Genomic DNA, 13,314 nt, shown 5'->3' with positions numbered 1-13,314 from the left:
TTGACTTAAGTTGTGGTATTTTCGCTTCCTCTGCTGTGTAGTGTTCCATCCTCGCATCGTAGTGACACGCTGCAAACCCCACTGCTGTGAAGCATTTTGCATGTGTCTCTCGTGTGTGCGCCTGCCTTTCTTTTGGACGTGTGTGTTCAGAATGGCATTGCTGGGCTATAGGGCACACTTGTGTTCATTGTGAGTAGAGATTTCCAGATGCGTGAGTTGGCCCTGATGAGAATGGACCAGTTTGCTTTGCTCCACCTCTTCGCCAGTACTTGAGTGTGTGAGTCAGGGTTCTCTAGAGGGACAGCACTAATAGGATAGATGTATACATGGAGGGGAGTTTATTGGGAGTATTGACTCACCGATCACGAGGTGAAGTCCCACAATAGGCCGTCTGCAAGCTGAGGAGCCTGGAAGCTGGTCCGAGTCCCAAAACCTCAAAAGTAGGGAAGCAACAGCCACACCCTTCAGTCTGTGGCTGAAGGCCTGAGAGCCCCTGGGAAACCACTGGTGTAGGCCCTAGAGCCCAAAAGCTGAAGCACTTGGAGTCTGATGTTCGGGGGCAGGAAGTATCCAGCATGGAAGAAAGATGGAGGCTGGAAGACTCAGCCAATCCAGTCCTTCCGCGTTCCTCTGCCTGCTTTACTCTAGCTGTGCTGGCAGCTGATGAGATGGTGCCCACCCAGATGGAGGGGGCTCTGCCTCTCCCCGTCCGCTGACTCCATTGTGAATCTCCTTTGGCAGCTCCCTCAAGACGCTCCCAGGAGCAGCACCTCGCATCCTTCAGTCCAGTCAAGTTGACACTCAGTAGTAACCCTCACACTTACCTTGGTTTTAGTTTGCGTTTTCTTTTTTTTTTTTTTTTGGTTTTTTTTTTTTTTTCTTTTTTTTTGAGACGGAGTCTCGCTCTGTCACCCAGGCTGGAGTGCAGTGGCCGGATCTCAGCTCACTGCAAGCTCCGCCTCCCGGGTTCCCGCCATTCTCCTGCCTCAGCCTCCGGAGTAGCTGGGACTACAGGCGCCCGCCACCTCGCCCGGCTAGATTTTTGTATTTTTTTGGTAGAGACGGGGTTTCACCGTGTTAGCCAGGATGGTCTCGATCTCCTGACCTCGTGATCCGCCCGTCTCGGCCTCCCAAAGTGCTGGGATTACAGGCTTGAGCCACCGCGCCCGGCTTTTTTTTTTTTTTTTTTTTTTTTTTGAGACGGAGTCTCGCTCTGTTGCCCAGGCTGGAGTGCAGTGGCCGGATCTCAGCTCACTGCAAGCTCCGCCTCCCGGGTTCACGCCATTCTCCTGCCTCAGCCTCCTGAGTAGCTGGGACTACAGCCACCCGCCACCACGCCCGGCTAATTTTTTTTTGTATTTTTAGTAGAGATGGGGTTTCACCGTGTTAGCCAGGATGGTCTCGATCTCCTGACTTCGTGATCCGCCCGTCTTGGCCTCCCAAAGTGCTGGGATTACAGGCTTGAGCCACCGCGCCCGGCCAAGTTTGCGTTTTCTTGATGACTTAGCAAAGCTGAGAACTTTGCGCCCACTTGCCGCCCTCCTGGCCTTTTCTCTTCTGTGAGGCACCACGTCGCCCCACCTCCTGTGTCCACGCTCCTGTCGGGTGGTCCTTGTTTCTGGAGCAAGGGGCCTCTGTTATGTTCCACAGCCTAGCGACCAAGCATGTGTGTGAGGGGCCAAAGCAGAGGCCAGAGATGCTGAACGCCCTCTCGGTGCTGCTGCCCACCCTGTGATAACAGAAAATATAAGTGGAAAACAGGGCTGCAGTAGAGAGCCTGTGTGCCTTGGAGCACAGAGGGTGGGGAGCACTTTGGGAGGCTGAGGTGGGCAGATCATGAGGTCAAGAGACGGAGACCATCCTGGCCAACATGGTGAAACCCCGTCTCTACCAAAAATATAAAAATTAGCCAGGCGCACTGGGGGTTTGGTTTGAACCTGTGAATTTTGGGGTGTGTGAGGGGGCTGACACAAACATTCAGACCATAGCAAATAGATTCTACCCCGTGGTTTGTGGTACCCCCCTGGCCTTGGCCAGTGTGGCTTATGGGGTGAGAGGGAGGACACCCATGTTAGGAGCCCTTTCCACAAAGTCATAGCTGGAACCCCACAGTTGATGTGGCCCTGAGGAGGAGGGAGAGAGTTGGACTCTCGGGGAGGGCTCTTCAGAACGTGCAGGGATGTGTGGAGGCTGGACAGAGACAGAGACGCTGATGTGGACTGTCAGGCGGTGCCTGGGAGGGCCTCTGTCCCTTGGCTCAGCCCCTGCCCACAGTTCTGCCCCTGCCCTGGGCTCTGCCCCTCCCACCATCCTCGGCTCAGCCCCCCTGCCCTCGGCTCTGCCCCTGCCCTCGGCTCAGCCGCTGCCCTCGGCTCTGCCCCACTGCCCTCGGCTCTGCCCCGCTGCCCTCGGCTCTGCCCCGCTGCCCTCGGCTCTGCCCCCCTGCCCTCGGCTCAGCCCCTGCCCTCAGCTGCTCTCCCCTTGCCCACTGAGATGGTGAGAGGTGAGAGGCCAGTGGTGCTTCTCTTCCACACCCAGGCTGGCCACAGTGCTGTGGGCCATGGGGTGTGTCACTCAAGGGCTTTGCACACAGTAGGCCTGCAAGGTGTGCAGCTCTTTTTCCTTTTCTCGTTTTTTTCTTTTTCCTCCGCTCAGTTGGTTGGCGTCTTCTCTCCCTCTGAGGTGTGCACAGGGCACCACTCCTGACGCAGCCGCTGGAGAACGTGCTCCTCCCTTTCCATAGAGGGCACGACAGCCCGCAGGGCTCAGCCGGAAAAGGCAGGGGTTGCTGTAAAGCATCCTTCAGACACCAGCCTGGGACAGACACCAGCCTGGGAAGCATGGCGAAAGCCAGCTGCACAGAAAATACAAACATTAGCCAGGCATGGTGCCATGGGCCTGTACTCCCAGCTACTTGGGAGGCTCAGGTGGGAGGATAGCTTGAGCCCAGGAGGAGGAGGCTGCAGTGAGCTGTGATCACACCGTTGTACTCCAGCCTGGGCAACACAGCCAGACCTTGCCTCAAACGAACAAGCAAAAGAACTCTTCAGATAAAGATAAGGTATCTGGAGCATGGCCGTGTGCTGCAGGCAGGCCAGGCCTCATCACCATGCAGGGTTGTGCCCAGGGCCAAGGTGGGAGCAAGCCACAGTGCTACACAGGGCTGCTGCTTCCAGCTGGTCCTCACTCCCCTTGTCCCATCCTCCCCAGTATCCCCTCAAGGCAAACAGGCCTTTGGTGTTTGATCCTCTCAATCACAAGTGTGCTCCTGTCTTTGGAATTGGAGCTGGGATTGAAGGTTCTTGGAGAGCTTCCTTTGAAGGGCTTCCCTCCCCTTTTTCCCCAGCTGCTGACTTCCCCGGCTGCTGACTTCCCCGTCTTCCTCCTCCTGGGCCTCCGAGGCCACGTGCCTGCGTGAGGGGAGGAGCTGAATCACATCCCTTCTCAGGGGCTTTGGGCACCATTTGATACGTAAACGTTTGGTCATTACACAAGCTAGTGGTTGGTGGAGTTGTTCACTTACATAAGGAGAGGAGCATTTGCCCAGGACGTACGTAAGCCCTGTTCTATCAATATACTGTGGAAGTCAAATCTGAATTTGAAGTGTTCTCTTTCTCTCTGGGAGTCTTTGGACGGTAATGTCACATCTGTTCAGGGAGAGAGACTTACCCAGGTGGAAGGGGGCTTGGTATTTTAATACAAATTACAGCGAACCCTTGAACAACACAGGGATTGAGAGCGCCAGCCTCCCGTGCAGTTGAAAAGTTGAAAAGTGTATAACTTTTAACTTTCCCCAAACTCAACCAACAGCCTTCTGTTGACCAGAGCCTTCCTGACCACATAAAGCCAGTCATGCACATTTTGTATGTTACGTGTGTTCTACTCTTACCGTTAGGGTAAAGCAAGCTAGAGACACGAAAAGACTAAGATCACGAGGAGAAAATAGACTTAAGCCTTGCGCAGCAGCAGCAGGTCTCCACAAATGGCTTTCGTCGTCCTCGTTTTCACATTGAGGAGGCTGAAGAGGAAGAGGAGAGATGGGTCTTGCGGTCTCAGGAGAGGCAGGGGTGGAAGAAAATATGGTGTAAGTGAACCCGCATAGCACAGACCCAGAGCCCGGTTGTACAGGGGCAGCTCTACTCACATTCCATCCCTTTACTGAAGGGGCAGTGCAAACCCAAAGAAGTCTTTTTTTTTCTGTGAGTTTTCAGAATGAGTTTTGTCATTACAAGTTTTTTCTGGTACAGTCCTTCTCAGATGTTAGTGTGCAGAACAGAACATGATTAAAGTGCAGGTTTGGGTTCAGAAGGCCCGAGAGGACCTGTGAATCTCCATGGTCCACGGACTCCCTGGTGATGCCAAGGCCTCTGGCAAGGAGTGCTCCTGGGCAGCCCCCGCCCCACAGCTCCCCGCTCCCCACCCCCGCCCCGCAGCTTCCTCCCCACAGCCTCCTCCCCGCAGCTCCTGCGCCACACCTGGCCCTACAGGAATCCTGCCCGCCGCACAGGTGTCTCAGGGTTGTCCTGGTCCAGCTCCAATCTTAGAAGCCCAGGAGAGGCAGCTCCGGATTCCCCACCAGTGCCTGCTCTTCACTTGTCAGCTGAAGAGACCAGATAGGCTGAAATTCCTGGGGTTTTGCTAAACTGACCTTGCAGTAGTCAGTGTAACCCCTTCTGTGTCAGGCTTGGTCCTGGAGGAGGGCTCTTTGGTGCTCGCTGCATCTCTTGTGGAGTGGAGGGAGTGGCAGTTGGGCTCCTGTGGGTGCGGAGGGGGAGGGCGCGGTGCCTGGATGGTTTAGGCGAAGACTCTGTGCTTGCTGGTGCATGGTGGGTGCTAGGAAACCTGCCCTGTGCTTTCCCTGGGCCGGTCTTGACAGCATCTCTCACCCCTGAGTGCTCTCGAAGCCACCTTCAGGGAGGAGCAGGGCATCGTTGTTCCTGTCATGTCTGTGTAAGGATTGTCTTTTGAGCCCCACTGCAGGGGAGGCAGAGCCCCTCTGGGCCGCAGGGTCTCCCGCAGTGTGGAGAGGACAGGGCAAGGATGGCTGTGCCCAGCATCACTGGCCCTGGATCCCAGAGCTGGCCCCAGACACTGTCCACTCTGCTGGGCTGAGTTGTGTCTTTATTTTGGCACAGACGCGGGGCTGCCAGGTAATCGGCAAGTTCCCTGAGCCCACAGCATTGGCGCCGTGGCTTCTGCCTCAGGGAGTGTGCCGGTGGCTCGTGTGGGGGACTCCTGCCACCCTGGACTCTCGGTGACCCTGGCAGTCCACAAAGCCGGGACTGTTGCTGTCAGGAGGTGAAGTAACAGGGAATGCATGGCCTGGAGCTGGTCAGGGCCGGGTGCTGGCCGGCCCCTTCAGCAGCGGCTCTGCATTTCCCTTCCTGCGAGCCGGGCCCTTGCTGCTCACCACAGGGCGTGAGTCAGCCCCAGTGCCCCGAGGTGTGTTTCAGTCTCCTGCTGACTCAAGGGTCATGAGTTTAAAATAGACTTTGCCTGATAACTTGGAAATGAGGGAGATTTAGGCTGCACTTAAAATGCGTCTAGGCAGGGACAGCCAAGTCACCTTCCAGGGAAGAATCTCTCCCGGGAGTGAGACCTGGTGGCTCCTGCTGTGTGGTCAGCTGTGCGGCATCGTGATGAGAAGGCACAGGGGCCAGGCCCGGGCAGCAGCGGAACTGTGTAAAGAGGGGACTCTCAGCTTCTCCGACTGCTTTATGTGACAGCTCTGCCAGGGAGGCCCGGGGGCGTTGCCACAGCCCCCACCTTCGGACAACGCCCACGAGTCAGCAGAGCCTGTGGTCCTGACTCCTGAGTGCCGTGCATCCCCTGGCTGCCATTTCATGGCAAGGGGCGAGGCTGACCAGCCCTGAGCCCGGTGGAGGGAACACAGGGCGGTGTGGGGGCCAGGGGTGCCAGAGGCATCACCAGGGCAACTTCCGGGAGGACTGGGATGGCAAGTTTTGGAAGAGAACAAAAGCAGCTGGAGTCTCTGTCCTCATCTGGTCTCCCATTGACAAAGACTCTAGAGTGGGCCGCGTGCTGCACGCCTGGTGCCTGCAGACGGGTCCTGGGAGGTGTAGGATGGGCTAGATGGCAGCTACATCCGAGCCAGCTTCATCCACTTCCACCCAGATGCTTCAGCAGCACATCTCAGCTGTCGCCATCTCGATGACTGTGATGAGGGTGGTGGTTCATGGAGGGCGGGGGCTGGGGTTTCAGGGCCTCAAGCACATCGTTGCCATCGGTAACATGTAGCCAAGGCCAGGCGGGCATGAGGGTCCTGGAAGGGCAGCAACCTGGATGGTCTTAGCTGTCGTCATGCAGGTGGCGGGAGAAACCTCCAGAAAGCACAGCGTCCACCTGGGACAACACTCCCGAGCCCCTGGAGTGTTCACAGTGATGCAGGCCGTGAAAAGTATTCTGCTGGTGGGTGCCACCCACTTCCTTTACCTCCTGAGTGGACTCGCAGATCCCGGGTCCATCAGGGAAGGTGCCTGGGCATAGCACCAAGCTAGGGACATGGAGAGAATGGGGTGTTTCAGGAGTGAAGTGGTAAGCCTCCGCAGTGTGGGCCCAGACGCCGTCCACAGGACGTGGGGTCTGTTTCCTGACCACACCAGAGCTGTTGAGCGTGTCCATGGGCCACAGACTCACATTTGGGATCAGGACAGTGGACTCTACCATGGTGAAGGCCCCATTTTTCCATCATGAGAGCAGACAGTCTGGATTTTTTAAAACGTTACTTCCTGATAACCCTTAAACTTCTAAACATTACCACGGAGCTTCTAGACAGCCGTACGTTTGAACAGCCTTCCCTGAGTCAGGTGCTGAGATGCCAGTTCTCCAGGCAGAGACATTCCAGTTTTGTGGTGGAAAACTGGAAGAGAATGTAAAATTCAGAGGTTCAGGTAGAGGGAGAAAATAGCTCTGGCCTCAGCCATCAGGGATGATGGATGGAAACACCTGCTCACCTGCACTGCAGGTGGAGGCGACAGGCAGTGAATACGTTGACGCGACCTGTCCCTCTCTCCAGAATAACTTTAGATGTGTTCTTGTGCCAGTTAAATACCAAGACAGCACTTTGTGGGATTTTATCATTTATTTTGGAAAGACAAAGCAGGTCGTGAGATGGTGTTGGAGGAGAAGCATCTTGTGGTCTCGCCCAAGCCTGCGTCCAGGGGCAGGTGGCACACGGCCTAACCTTTAGCTGACAGGGTGGAGGTGGGAGAGGCTCGGAGTGGAGCTGCGGCTCACAGTTAGGTCTGCACGTCGTGTTTTAAAAGCCACACGAGTGGCTTTAGTGCATGAGTGAGATGGGTGAATACAGGGGAAGCGAGTTGCGGAAGCTACTTCTCTCAGCATGGTCTTGCACAGAGGTGCTAATGTGGCGAAAAGAGCGGAGACGTGTACACAGTTCAGTTTGTATGAGATGTTTTCTAACTGACATGTGGCGAGGACATGACGGGAGGACAGTGGCTTTGGGCATGGGGGCATAGGTATGTCCCCCATTCCTCTTGTGAGTGCACCTGGGAGGCCTGACTGTGATGGTGAACAAACCTAGAAGGCCTGCAGGCAGGGAGGAGGCCCGTGCTCTAAGAGGGTCTGTGCCAGGTGTGGCGTGGTGAAGTTGGTGCCGCCACAGAAGAGACCAGGATGAGGCTGGGAAGGAGGAAGTGCACTGGCACTGCGTGTCGTAGAGGGGTCGCCTCAACCACGGGGGCCAGGAGTGGGAAGCAGGGGCTCGGGGAAGGCCTCCCCCGACTGCCTGTTGGGTTTTCTGCAGGAAGAGTGGGATGGGGCAGAGCGAGTAGTTTGGGAGTGGCTGGCTACTTTGGAAAGTTCTTGCAGGCTTTGTGCTGTAGGCGTGCTTTCTAGTTTCCTTTACCTGGCTCTGCGCTGGTTTCAGGGTTTCAGGCAGGGCTTGGCCTGGGTGTGGAGTTGGGTAAGAAGGTGATTGGGTTGCATGGGAGCCCTTGACTGTCTACGAATTTGCCAGTCCTGAGAGGGGCAGTCTCTCTTCCTGGCCAGAAACTTCTTAAGATGCCAAAATTTCCTAAAATAAAACATGATTAATAAATACAAATAAAACATGATTTATACAGTATGTGTCCTCAGATTTCCTGGGAAACCCAGGAGCTGGAGCCTGAGGCCCAGGGGGGCATCTGCTTTCATGGGCGAGGAGTTGGGACCTCGGAGCTGCCGGGACTCCCTCAGAGACACCCCTGGCCCACCAAGTTAGGAACTGGGTGTGCAGAAAGCACAGGCCTGGTGGGGACAGGAGCTCCTTCCCAGGTGGTGAGTGGACTGTGAGGCTGAGGCTGTGGACGTGACCTGCCAGACCTGAGGGCTGGGTACTGCACTGCGTGTCGTGAGCTTGCCTGTGCTGTGGGGAAGGGACTGCCTTGTGGCGCCTGACCGTTTTGGGTGCATTCTGTACCAGGTGGGACCCAGGATCCAGGTGCTGCTGACTGCCACCCAGAACATAGCCACACCCTGGACTGTGTGTCCCTTTCTGCCCCCACGAAGTGCTTGACCCTTCTCTGTTCTCCTTCCTGCTCAAAGCTGCCATTCCTGTTGCTGATGACCCCTTCATGGGAGGCGCATCCTGAGGAGTTGCTGCCTGGGCCTGGGCCTGGCCCCAGCCCTGATCAGAACAGCTGCCTGCCTTGACCAGTCGCTGAGTCTGTGTGAGAGTGGATGAGTTGGTGCCGCCTCTGCGTTCAGTGACTTGTGTGTCTTCTCTTTTGCAGCAGACAGTTGATGACGAAGGGCCGGCCGTGTAAATGAAGATCGGGTGAGGAGCAGGACGATGCCCAAGGGCGGGTGCCCTAAAGCACCACAGCAGGAAGAGCTTCCCCTCAGCAGCGACATGGTGGAGAAGCAGACTGGGAAAAAGGTAACGCCGCCCCCCACCCCTGTGCCCGCCACCCCTGTACGCTCACCCACCCACATGGGGATGAGGCGGGAACGGGGTGCTGCCCGGGCGTGGCCTGTTCTCCGCCCTCCGGCCCTTTCTTTGTGCCTCTGTCTGCAGGCAGGAGTGTAGAGGGTGGTGAGGAGTGATCTTTCCAAAAGTGGCCTTGCTTTTTTGTATTTGTTATCTGGGGACCAAAGTCAAGTGTTAAATAATAGCTTTATGTACAGAAATTGGCCTGAGCCTCAATGTGGCTGCACGTTCTACCCCCAGAAATCCAGGATTTCTGTCCTGGCTTCCGTTAGGCCTGTCAGGCATTCAGGTATCCTGACTGCAAGCACTGCTGGGGCATGTTACTTCCAACTGTGGTTTATTCCAAACATGAATAGGAAAGCGGGATGTAAATCTAAACCCCTGCATTTTATTCGTATGCGCTTAATGCTGATTCCTGGGGTGCAGACTTCCTGCCTTCCAGTGTGGGGGGTGATGCAGTTTCCTGGGGTACAAGCTTCCTGTCCTGCAGTATTGGCGGGTGCTGCTGGGTTCTGAGGTGTTAGGAAGTGCAGACTTCCTGTCCTGCAGTGTGGGGGAAGACGCCGAGTTCTGGGGTGTGCCCAGCGAATGTGAACTTGGACAGATCGGGGTTCAAGTTCAGTCTTTGCCATGTGTTATCTTTGTGACTGTCAACAAGTCAGGTGTCTCCTGAGTCAGCTTCCTGTCTCTGCAGCAGGCACAGGAGTGTCTGGTGGAGTGAATGGTGAGGCAGGGCCGTGCTGTGCAGGATGCGTGTCAACTCCTGCCATCCTGCCGCTGTCGTCCTTTGATCCTCGTGCCTCCTTGCTCCTGACTGCCTGGCCTGTGTGGCAGGCTGCTCATCTGTAACCTGTCTGACCCTCGGTGGTCCCTGGTGGGCAGGGTCCCCTCACTGTGTTCCTGGTTGCCGGTTGCTCTAGGCTGCCTTCTGGTCCCCAGGCCTGTGAGGCCTCTCGCTGCTTCCTGTGCTGCTGTGCTGCGGCCTCTCTGGTCACATTGTGGGTTTGGTGTGAGCTCAGCAGGGATTCCACATGGGAACATAACCAGCAAGACCGCCTTCCTCTCTGCAACAACATGGTGGCGATTCAGTTCACTTCTTTTTGGTGAACTGTGAAGCATGTTGTGAACACGGACGTGCAGGTGCTGAACAACAGCAGCTCTGAGACCCTTGATGTCTGGGCAGTGTCCAGGCGTCTGCTCCCACTCGCTGAGTCCCGAGCTCTGGTGCTGTGTGCAGGGCTGGGTGGGTCCCATGGCTTGCGGCCAGCAGTGAAGGATGAGCTGAAGCCAGTGCTTGGTCAGCACCACACTGCCGAGCTCACACGCGGGGACGCACCTGTCTGTGAAGCCTGTGGAAAGTCTAGGTTTGGCAGTTGGGATGGGCCTGTCCTGCTGAGCTCCTGAGGAGGTGGGTGTCAGGGTGCCGATGTGCACCTTCAGCGGTGAGGCAGAAAGGCACAAGGGCAGATCACGCTTCCTGGTGGTTCCTGCTCTTCTGTGGCTTAAGTGCTCAGAGCGTTGGGATAGCTTTATGTTGCCATCCTGGCCTTCTCTTCCTCATCTTGTGGGGTTGGGTCCTGGGACTCAGCATTCACGGGGAGCAGCCCAGCTCTGCAAGGTGCAGAGTACTGTGCGCACAGCCCAGGCCTCGCCGCCGTCCTCCTGAGCTCCTGCCACTACCACTAAGCTTCGGTGTCAGCTCCATGCCTCCAGTGAGCACTGTCTCCCAAAGAGGTGGTGGGTGGTGTGGTTTCACCCCGAGTGTGTGGAGGCGTGAACTGTGTGTTTGGATCAGAACCCTGTCATGTTCACATGGGTGATGTGGGTGGAGTTCCCGGGACCTCAGAATGTCTGTGAAAGGATTTCTTGGCTTCTGCACCTGGGTTGTGCTCTGTGAACAGAGATGTTTGGGTTGTGCCCTCGAGGGTCTGACGCTGGAGTTTGGAGTGGCTGTGTGAAGGGACCGCTGAGTGAACCAGGCCCGCGCTTCCTAGAGGACCCCAGCTCCGTGCCCGCAGGCTTTAGGGTCAGGGCGGTAGTGGTGGCCTGGGTAGGATGCAGAAGGCGTGTGGGGAAAGGAGAGCCTGGCCCTGGCGTTGATGGTGAGGTGGCGACTGTCACTCCCGTTCTTCTCTGTACCTGGGCCGGTGAAGATGAACAAGCAGTGGAGGGAGGAGGGAGCTCTCCTGGCTCAGGTCTCAGAAATGCTGATTGAGGAGGTGGTTCTCTGAGCCGCTGGACACACCAGCAGGCTGGGCATGGTGGAGCCCTTCGTCAGTGGACTTGCAGGGAAGGCCGTCCAGGCAGGGTAGCGTGAGACGAGAAAGGCCCGGAGAGCCACAGAGAGCAGGTCGTGTTGGCGCACGAGGCAGGGTGTCGTGATTTGCAGGCGCCTGCTCTCAGCTGCTTCGAGTTGTTCTCTTGCTTAAGGAGAAGAGAGACTTGATAAACTGGTCCTGATGTTGTCAATGGGAGTTCTGTTCACACATGTGCTGTGAGGGATGTGTGGATTTCACTCTGGGCTTTTCCAGTAAGGTAGCTGTGTTCTGGGTTTGAGTGTGTGTGTGTGTGTGTGTGTGTGTGTGTGTGTGTGTGTGTGTGTGTGTTTGGGAGGGGTGGTTGACAGGGTCTGGCTCTGTCACCCAGGCTGGAGTGCAGTGGTACAGTCTCAGCTCACTGCAACTCCTGCATCCCTCCACACCCCTCCACCCTGCCCCACCGCCCCACGCTCAAAGCAGTCCTCCTACTTCAGCCTGCCTTGTAGCGGGGACCGCAGGAGCATACCAGCACACCCTGCTAATTTTTGTATTGTTTTGTAGAGACGAGGTCTCACCATGTTGCCCAGGCTGGTCTCAAACTTCTGAGCTCAAGTGACCCTTCAGCTTCGGCATCACAGGCGTGAACTGCCACAACCAGCCTGTCCTGTTTTGTTTGTTGGTTTGTTTCCAGCTACTCGCAGTAAAGTGAGGCATTTTCCTCCTGCAGGCAGACAAATTGTAAATGCATTGCAGGGAGTAGGGAGCTCTCAGGCCTAGTGGAGCTTTCTTAGCTTGAACAGTAGCTTGAAATAGAATGCCTGAGAAGACGCACTCCTGGTTGCAGCTGCTATTAGAAGAGGCTGTATTCCTTAGGGAGGAAGTGATCTCAGCGTGCCAGAACTCAGGTGCACACGTCTGACCTGCCTTCTCCTGGTACAGGCTGAAATGGTTTCTGCTCAGTTTTCTACCATAAACTCCCTTTTCTCCAGATACAGTTTTATGTTATCAAAAACAATATATTTTTAGATTTTTCCAAAAGAATCGTGATCTCAGTGACATACACTTGGAAGATGGAAACGGAGCCCATGACTCTGCAGTACATCCTGATGCTGTGCTGACCTGACAGCTTGTGCGTGTCCCTTTGGCTGCACCAGTGAGCACAGTGGCAGAGAAAGGGCCCCTCCTGGAGACAGTTTCTCACCACTGCCTACCATGGAATCCCAGAGCCACCGAGCTGCCTCAGGAGGAACCATCAGGTGGCTGCATCGTTGAGTGTGTTCTGATCCAAAGGTGTCCGGGGCCACAGAGAACGGTGTCATCCCCAGCCCCATGGCACAGTCACCCCGTCTCACTGAGCTCTGGGCACGCCACTCGGAGCACAGACGGCCTCACAGCCCCCTGAGCTCCACTCGCTGGTTCTCAAAGTGTGTCCTCCGACCAGCAGAGTCACCTGAGCGGCTGGAGCTTGTTAGGAACCCACATTCACAGCCCCGCTCAGACCCAGCAAGCTGTGTTGAGGCCGAGAAGCTGGAGGTGGCACCCACAGGCATGGAGGCTGCAGTTGAGAACTGAGCATGTGGGCCCTCCAGCGAGTCTCAGCAGAAACACCCCCAGTCTGTGCCAGTTACAGACTCACATCTGGTCTGAGGCCCCTTCCCAAAGGTAGCTTTGTCAGCACCGCAAGTGGGGAGCTGTGAGCTATGTCCCCCAAGATAAGTATTCCAGAGTGACCTTAGCTGAGAAGCTGGGAAGCGCATGGCCAGGCCTCGGCATGTCCCACCTCAGGCTGTGGCTTCACGAGCAGGTCTGGGATGGGGTCTGTACTCAGAACAGAGCCCAGAACTCACCCTCATGCTTTGGGAGCAGCAGGAGGCCGTGTCTGATGGTGAGAACACAAGAGGGTGAAGCTGGGCTCAGACAGCCCTGAGGCCGCTGTGGGCCCGCGTGGGTGCCTGGAGAGGGTGGTTTCTGTCCATCGTTTCACTAAGGCAGTAAAGGACATAGAGCAGCATCACAGAGAAAGCCAGACTTGTCAGGCTGGCTGGACTTGGGTCCGCTTCTCTTCCCAGTCCTAGGGCTCAGAGCACAGGGCCTGTGGCTGGCCAG

At 56.3% G+C, this 13,314-nt stretch overlaps 1 protein-coding gene across 6 annotated transcripts in view; it reads left to right on the top strand.

Moving 5' to 3' along the window:
* ANKRD11 (ankyrin repeat domain 11) overlaps positions 1 to 13,314 on the top strand; it is a 223,393-nt gene that overhangs the window by 166,481 nt on the left and 43,598 nt on the right. For 4 of the 6 annotated variants that reach the window (XM_030925282.1, XM_030925280.1, XM_030925278.1 and 1 more), the window contains one exon: positions 8,754 to 8,899. Coding sequence is in view for 4 of the 6 variants with exons in the window: in XM_030925280.1 (XP_030781140.1) it covers positions 8,813 to 8,899 (87 nt within the window). In the remaining 2 variants the exon portion in view is untranslated. The remainder of the gene's footprint in view (positions 1 to 8,753; positions 8,900 to 13,314) is intronic. The other 2 variants (XM_030925283.1, XM_030925279.1) reach the window with 1 other exon arrangement.

This window comes from Rhinopithecus roxellana, chromosome 20 (assembly GCF_007565055.1).
Source record: "Rhinopithecus roxellana isolate Shanxi Qingling chromosome 20, ASM756505v1, whole genome shotgun sequence".
In the NCBI taxonomy this organism is placed as follows: domain Eukaryota; kingdom Metazoa; phylum Chordata; class Mammalia; order Primates; family Cercopithecidae; genus Rhinopithecus; species Rhinopithecus roxellana.
The sequence above is the reverse complement of the archived record's forward strand: the minus strand, read 5'-3'. Positions and strand labels throughout refer to the sequence as shown.